We start from the raw sequence: 8,690 nt of genomic DNA on the forward strand, positions 1-8,690 counted from the left end.
AATTCACAGAATTGTCTGAGCTGTGCATGCACATGGAAATCGTCGAAGAAACGCTTTTAATTTGCTAAACCAATTATTAGCGAGCAAGATTCTAGCAGCTTTTACAATTTATACAGTCCGAGACACATATTACGACACACATTTACTGTACCAGCGCCATTCGACATGGTACATACGATGTAGCTGACAACATTGCGCTATTGTTGATTCTTTATCGTTTGGACACTATGGCTATGAATAGTTGCTCTTTTAATAATAACAATTTTTTTAGCAGCAAAGGTTTGGTTGTAGAAAGAGTTGCCATCTTTAGCGCAATCAAATCAGCTGCATCGTATTGACTACGGCAAATAGCTTTAGTATAATTTGTGTTACGTGTCGCGTCATGTGCCTCGGACTATATAAATTACAAAAGCTGCAAGGATCGTGCTCGCTAATAATTTATTTAGCTAATTAAAACCATTTTGTTGACAACTGAAAAAACAGCTCTGTTAATTTCGGCCAAATAATTCTGTGTTTTATGCTCATTTCCGGTTTTTGGTCAGAATCATCAAAAAAATCGTTATGTTTGGCCATACCTTAAGGCAGTGTGTCTGCTGCTGCTCAATAAATACCATACCAAAACCCTTAACCTGCACTCACATATAAAACACATCAGCGCTGCTATAAAAGTTTTTATTAACCAGCTGAAAAATTTTCCTTAGTTTGAAATCACGATATTTTTCATCAGCGCCTGATGATCACACAAGCAAAAACCGATTTTTGGGCAAATTGCAACATATATTAGTGAAATCTTTTTTTCCGGCTTCGATGTAAAGCATACATAACTGTTTGTAGGTTAACTGTTTAAAACATAAAAATTATCAATCAAAGCTCCAGTTTTTGTACAAAAGTACATATTCCATAAACAACTAATCAACGAGTTTTAAACACAATAGTTTTGATCAAATAAAAACTGTTGATGGCACATCCTGAGACAGGATTTGCTTGTTTACACTTTGCCCCTCGTAAAGTAATAATGTCTCTGCTGGGCAATCGCTGGAAGAATGGCGCAATATACTTCTATATTAAACATACAACACTGCTTAACTATTTTTGATGTAGTATTTTGATATGTGGCAAATTTCAACCATAATTCTGTGCTGCTAAGTCAAACATACCATCACTTTTAACTTTCCTAAAAATCTTTGCTGCTCGAAATACTGCAATACCTGCATTGCAAAATATCACATTCACCTTCTCTTTACATGATTGTCTTAGCAGTAATAAATAATCAACTATGAATATGTTAGGTAAAAATCTAGGTAGCCTATTGTTTACCCAAAAACTCTCAAAATTTGCAAACTGCCTAAAGTCTGAAAGTTGTTGTTCAGATTACAACATGGTTACCTTGGCAACCGTGACATACATATGTGCGCACCACAAGCGCCAGTACTTAGACAAATGAGTTAAAACATTGACAGATTGTGGTTATTAATTTCTCAATTGGAGTACTTGTAAATTCCTTTGCCCCATTAAGAGCATTGCGACTTGCAGAAAGTTTACTTAACCAAACAGTTAGCAAAGCAAAATACTGTGTAAAAATACATAACAATCATAAAAATAGAACAAAGTTAAAAACTTTAAATACATAGTAATTCCTGAGAAAAAATCTATTTAATAGACTAGTTAGAACAGTGAAACAGAAAGTCATTTAGAAATTCTTATAAGGGATAAAAACTTAATAAAATCAGATTTATTAATAAAGAATATTTTGGCAGCAACTAATAATATTGAGCACTCAAATGACTTTTTAGAAATATATGTGATTCAAAGCGAGACAGATCTTAGTTGCCTTACAGACTTGTACAAAAAGATTTAGCTGTCTTTCTCAAGTTCTAGACTAGCTAGCTTACGTAGTCTTGCTTTCTCTAAGTTAAGAGCCATATTCCCTGATTTATTGATGATATTCACATTTTCATGCACTGAGACAGGGCGTAGCCTGTGATTTCCTTTGCTAGTTTGAATAACAAAATAATGACTTGTCGTTTTAGTCAGACGCCCCTTCTCATGATTCTCAACTAATTTGGTTTTGGCATGAAATTTATCTTTCTCAACTTGGTTTGCTGATATATTGTCACCACACGGTGGCTGAGATTGCCCTCGTAGTTTCGACTTCTTTGTTGATCTGCGGTTGCTTATAAATGCCATCTTTGATTTCAGTTTTGCAAGGCCTTTCTTTTCAAGTACACTTTTCCTTGGCACAAGTCTGAAATTAAAAGGTAGCGTTGTAAATTTATACAATGAACTCTGTAAATCATATATGCTTTCTATAGAGACTACTGCAAAACAAGATCACGAAGATGTTTTTTGTTAGAAACAGTAGCAAACAAGATCATTTAGTCGCTTTCTTTAGAAAAAACTACAGCAATCCTATGTGGAAATTTTTAAGTTTCGGTACTCACATAGCATGCTTTCCATCCACTTGCACTTCCAGATCTGAAATCAGAAAAGCACCTGCTTGAGATTCTTTCCAGCTTGCTCGTGTACTTTGTAACCTTCTGATTGATCTCTTTCGTGAGGCAGCTCTTCTTAAAGACTGCCTTCTGTTCCTCTGATTGATGGTCGGGTTCTTCTCCTCAGAGACACATCGAAGGTAAGAGATGTCTCTGGCTAATGTCTCATAGACTTCCTCACCATCTTCTATATCAGAATAATGATGATGTTCTGAGACGTTTCCCATGTACCTTAGTTTGGAGCTCAATCTTAACAGATATTCGACTTGTTAACAAGTTGTTTTTTCAACAGCCGTTTGTAGGATAATTGCACTCAGATGCTCTGGCTGTGAATATATACTTCTGGCTGGTGATATGTTACGCCTAGTGATTTTGTAGCCTTAGTTCTTTTTAATATAAGTTAGGGCTATTTTCTCTTCCTTCCGTATAAGTGTGTGAAACTCTGAATGGCACCGAAAAAATGATTGGCTTAAGCTTCATGCATCACAGGAACATAGTAACAGGCATAACATTATAGAGTGCATGGTGTACTCAGTACAGAATTGCCTCACACAGATCTTAGCTCAGAATCATATGCAATGAATAATAGCATGTTTATATGGACATATTGTATCTAGGCTATATTATGTTTAGGGTGTAGTGTATATTTGTAAAGCTGTAGCTGCAGAATTTGTGCTATTTCTTGTACAACTAGTTGAAGAAAGTTAAATTCAAGGTATGAATATGTTTTCTTAAAACTCGTTATCAGTGATTTCATTTGAAAATGAAGTTTCACAATTTTTTTGCAAAGCTTATCAGAAACTACCAATATTTATTGATCATTTGCGATTGTATTTTATGTTTGAGGGGGTTTGATTGCTAAAATGATTTTAGATTAAAGACAATAAAACTTGATTGCAATTAAAGGTCTCAGATCAAACAAAAGTGCAACTTTTTTGTCAACAATTGCAAAGAGAATGACAAAATAGAATCATGTAATGCTTCAACTTGAACCCAATAGATGATATCAACTTGGGCAATGATGACAACCAGTGACATCATACTGCACGTATTATTCTTCTGAGATTGTAGTTGCGATCAAGTTTTATCGATTTGAGGTTGAGAACATTGTAGCAGTCAAATCACATCAAACAGAATAAACTTGCAAATCATCAAAAGTATGGATACTCTTTGATAAAATCTACATAAAACTGGTGTCATTCATTTATAAGTGTGATGCCACCAACTTTGGGAAAGCATTATGGTCAGTTATTAACAAGAGAATATGATGCAGGCAAAATTTTGCCTTTACTTTCGCTTTTACAAGAAACCATTAGTTTCCCTTATTTATATGCTATTAACACATTCTTTAGAATAGTCATATTTTACTTGGCTAATGATATCCACCATTTTCTCTGTTTATACACCCTCGCAATCGATGAATGAGGAATAACCTATGCTTGTCTTATTTATTGAAATTATTGGTCGTGGAAAAATTCCGATTTCTGTTGCAATTCCTTCTGTCTGAAGTCAGCTTAAGTTCAGGTTAATTAAAAAGGTCTAACAAATTAATTGTAGTAAAAGATCTTCAATTTAAGGTAACCAAATAATTGTTAAATAGTCGTAAATGATAAGTGCAGTAATGTTGTCAACGACTCTTATTTTTGTGTTGCAAAACAGCTGTTTAAATGTATCAGCTTGAACTCAATGAGATGATCCAAATTTTGGTCACTATGAGTTTTAATCCAATACATTGACACTCTAACTAACTGAGCTAAGTAGCCACTTTTTGTAAAATCAGAGTAACTGTGACAAGCTGAGACAAAATATTGTTTTGTTACAGAAAAGCAGAATGAACAACCAAATTGATGGACCAAAACTGGATATAATAAAAAAATGACAACTTTTCGGCGTAGGAGATCTTCTTTGTTTTTGCATAACCACAGATTCAATCACATGTTTCAGTTAGAGATTGTTGCATCAAAGACATAATTAAGTTCAAATATCTACTGTTAATAATGAAAGTCACCAGACCTCTCAATGGTGCCGGTAGCAAACTCTGTTTGCTGCAAGTTGACAGCAACCAAGGGAAATTTACCAGTTCAGGCAGTGAAATTTTACTTGTCTGGCAATTATTGACTTCTGAACTTCACACTTACATGAAGTCTCTACAGAGCTGAAGAGACGAGAGACAAGCGAGAGCGTGAAGTGGGACTCAGGATATCTAAAGATATATAAAAATAAGATGTTTTTTGTCTTATGATTCTCTTTTAAGTTTTGAAATATCTGTAATAAGGTTTAGGTCGTTGCAATCATCAAAACAAGTATTTTCCAAATGAATCATCACTTTTTTTCCTTCTATTAGTTACAAGTTGACAAATGTGTTACTCACATCATTTTATAACTTTTTTAGCTCTAAAAACTTTTCATGCCAAAAAATTGTTAATATTTATAAACTGAAACTTTGCAAATTAAGGTAAAATTTTTTAACAAATTCACACAAATTGTAATATAACTAAAGGTTAATATATTTTAGTAAAGGGATAGAGCAGACAACAACCGCTAGAGCAGACAACAACCGCTTGTGTATGCTTTCTCTGTTCTACATTCAAAACAAGAGTTGTTTGCTTTTATGCTTCTGGCCAGGTTCGACTAGCCTTTAGATGCAGCAAATACCCATCACATGTTTAGCACTCATTTAAATGTTGGTTTTGCTGACAAAAGATTTTGGTCGTCAGGAAAAGGTGCAAGGCTTTAGAAAATGCTGAAAAAGTGAACTTTTTCAATACTGTTTCGTAAAAAATGGCTACATAATAGTTGCTAAAAAAGGTTTTTCACAATAAATTTACGGTAAACTTTACTGCAAAATCTTTAAAAAAACACAAAATTATTTTACTCCAAGCTACACTTAATTTATTGCTAAAAATGAAGATTATCAGTGGCTCTTTAGCTAACAGCCCATCTGCTGACAAAAAGGCAATGATCTTCTTTCCTTATGCATGCCAAATACATGTAGTTGTCTTAACAACAATTTCATAGACAACAAAGAGGTAGCGATGTTGAAAACTTAAATCAGGGAACATATCGCCTACAATAACCAAATTGACCCTTTGTCTGGGTCTAGACAGAATTTGATTATTTCATAAAATACATGCAAATTTCTGAAAATATACCATTTCAAAAAGAGCTTAGAAATTAATGGCATGACAGCATATCCTAAACTAAATATGTTACACTACATATTATAATTAGTGACATAACAGGAAATTCGTATAGTTAATATTGCTGGGAACACTGTCTGTTCCATTTGTAATAGGTGGAAGTTAAACCAATTTTTGCAGCTATAATAGGAGAGTGAATTAAACCATTGAACAGGCTTTTATAGCCAACCTATTTACTGGACACATAATTTGCTGGCCATGACACTTTCTGTAATAAACAGACTTCATAATGGATTATTTTTAAAATCGACTGATAGTTGGTGCTGATACCAATTTATACAATGGTTTCTTTAAAATTCATCATTTTTTCTACCTCAAAATATTATAACGTACAATTTTTTTATACATCATGATGAGTAACCTATGTTTTTTTTTCATAACTTAAGTGCGTATGAAATGAATTTAAAAAAAAGTAAAATATTTACATTTTATTGCTGTAATATTAATAAGTGATCTGTGGAAAACAAAATAAACCTAAACTTTATGAGGTTTAAATGTAGTAACTAAATGAACTGCAAAAAACTGAAAGTTTTGTTGTATTTTCATGGCACTGAAACCCTTTTTAAGCAATGATGTTTTAACGTAAACCTTTTTCAAGTCAACAGCATCATTTTCATGATGACGATTCAAAGATTTCTTGGCTGCATGATTATGACAGAAACGAAAATTTGGCCACAAACAGCCTAGTGTTACTATTAGCTAGCTAGTAGATTGCGTTTATACTTACTTTTCACATGAAAATGTTTGATGACAAAAAAATTGAACCTGAAACAGTTTTTACATTGAAGCAGCTATGCCTAACATTATAAAAACAAACTACTTAAAAACACAACTTTATAACCACATTGACATAGCCACTACACAAACAAAAAACTTCTTGTACTGAATAATTTTGTCTATTCATTAATTAATGCAGCGATGATGACTAATGAGTTTGGAAAAGCTCACTCGTTAAAGAGTAAATAAACTTAACAAATTTTTGTATACTGCTTCTAAATTTTTAAGCAAAACATATTTCTAACTTATGTGATGTGTTATGAGCAGATGTTTAAGATTAGCATTTGTCAATATTCGCTTTTGCTTTCATAAACTTTCATAAGAATAATGAACTTTTATTTGACGCCGGAAAAATATGTGGTTGCTTGTTAATAAGTTGATTATGCAGATTTATTTAAAAATTTGTGATAAGTGACAATGATTGCTGAGTAAATTGAAATTTTTTATATTTATGTGGATGAATAATTGGAATAGAAATTATATAAACAACTTCTATATTTATATTACTTGGCATTCCAAATTTTTACAATGGGATTGATTCTATCATTATAAATATATAATAAATAATTACACTAATTTATTTCAGATTGTCATCCGGTAAATTATGGCAGTCCAACTATGTAAAACCGTAAACAACATACATGTAACTAGAACTGTATGATAAGGTTTTTTACATATACATATTGGCAATGCCTAAGACTATCTAAGAACACCTTAAAAAGTTTAAAAATACAGCAAAATCAAAACCTATCGCAATCTTGTTTACAACCATTTAATATTTCATAAAAATATAATAAACCTAATTTTACTAAAATTAATTCATTAGCAATAAAAAGCATTAATATTGTCAAAACTTCTCAAAAGATACATCAAAAAATTGTCTTGCTTAAGTCAGAGTTTAGCTGCTTTGCTGAATTATACATCAAAGTTTAGCTACTTTCTATTATGTCCATACTAGCTAGCTTGTGTAGTCTGGCTTTCTCTAAGTTAAGAGCCATGTTTCCTGATTTATTGATGATATTCACATTTTCGTGCACTGAGACAGGACGTAGTCTGTGAGGTCTTTTGCTGGTTGGAATAACAACGTAATGACTTGTTGTTTTAGTCAATCTTTCCTTCTCATGGTTCTTAACAGATATGACTTGACCGTGAAGTTCACTTTTCGGCACTTTTTTTGCTGGCTGATTGTCACCACGCAACAGCTGAGATTGCCTTCTCAGTTTAGATTTCTTTGTTGATTTTCGGTTGCTGATAAATGCCATCTTTGATTTCAGTTTAGCAAGGCCTTTCTTCTCAAGCAAACTTTTTCTAGGTACAAGTCTGCAATCAAAAATAAGTTACATGACTTTTGGGAAACAGCTTATACGTCATATATACTTTCTTTTGAAGAACTTCACTAAAAATAAAATCATTTAGTGGCATTCAATAGAAAAACTGCAGCAATCCAAAGTGAAATTATTTTAATTCTGGTACTCACATAGCATGCTTTCCATCCACTTGCACTTCCAAATCCGAAACTAGAATGACTTCTGATTTAGATTCTTTCCAACTTGCTCTTGTACTTTGTGATCTTCTGATGGATCTCCTTCGTGAAGCAGCTCTTCTTAAAGACTGTCTTCTGTTCCTCTGAGTGATGGTTGGTTTCTTCTCTTCAGAGACACACCGAAGGTAGGAGATGTCTGTGGCTATTGTCTCATAGACTTCCTCACCATCTTCTATATCAGAGTGATGATGGTGTTCTGAAATGTTTCCCATATACTTTAACTTGGAGCTTTTGAATAACAGATATACGACTAGTTAACAAGTTGCATCCACAATGGCAGTTTGTTGGATACTCCTCAGTTGCTCTAGCAATCAATATATACCTCTGACTGGTGATATGTTACGCCTAGTGCTTCTGTAGCCTTAGATTTTTTAATAAAAATTAAGGCTTATATGCCTTCTTTCCATACTAGGGTTTGGAACCCAGAATAGCACCTAGAAAATGATTGGCTTAAGCTTCCTATATCAAACAAACAGAATAACATGCATGATGTCATAGAGTGCTCGGTGCGTTCATAACAGCGCTAACTCACATGGATGTTATTTCAGAATCATAAGTAATGAATAATAGCAAGCGTATAAGGGGATAGTCCGCATTTGCTGTATGCGCAGAATAGGGGCTAACTTTTGTATAACGAGTTGATAAAATTTAGATTTGGCGCTTTGCTATCTTGCCCTT

General features: G+C 33.2%; 1 protein-coding gene across 3 annotated transcripts; it reads right to left on the reverse strand.

The window, feature by feature from the left end:
* Positions 1 to 1,243: 1,243 nt before the first annotated feature.
* Positions 1,244 to 8,320, reverse strand: LOC137387073 (uncharacterized). Of its 3 annotated transcripts, none has more exons than XM_068073366.1 (2): positions 7,947 to 8,320; positions 1,244 to 2,245 (listed from the first exon to the last, which is right to left on the reverse strand). In XM_068073366.1, the coding sequence occupies exons 1-2, from the start codon at positions 8,222 to 8,224 to the stop codon at positions 1,855 to 1,857; spliced, it is 669 nt and encodes a 222-aa protein (XP_067929467.1). In that variant the 5' UTR covers positions 8,225 to 8,320; the 3' UTR covers positions 1,244 to 1,854. The 3 variants fall into 3 exon arrangements, with proteins under 3 accessions (XP_067929467.1, XP_067929466.1, XP_067929465.1); XM_068073365.1 differs by lacking the exon at positions 7,947 to 8,320 and adding an exon at positions 2,442 to 2,810; XM_068073364.1 differs by lacking the exon at positions 1,244 to 2,245 and adding an exon at positions 7,226 to 7,789 and having other exon boundaries at positions 7,947 to 8,316.
* Positions 8,321 to 8,690: the final 370 nt, after the last annotated feature.

This window comes from Watersipora subatra, chromosome 2, assembly GCF_963576615.1.
Source record: "Watersipora subatra chromosome 2, tzWatSuba1.1, whole genome shotgun sequence".
Classification (NCBI taxonomy): Eukaryota; Metazoa; Bryozoa; class Gymnolaemata; order Cheilostomatida; family Watersiporidae; genus Watersipora; species Watersipora subatra.

Coding starts and splice junctions, on each gene's coding strand:
- LOC137387073 (XM_068073366.1), bottom strand. CDS start 8,224: ATGGGAAACATTTCAGAACACCATCATCACTCTGATATAGAAGATGGT. Junction 2,246..7,946: donor GTGGATGGAAAGCATGCTAT/GTGAGTACCAGA, acceptor TTTTAATTTCAG/ACTTGTGCCAAGGAAAAGTG.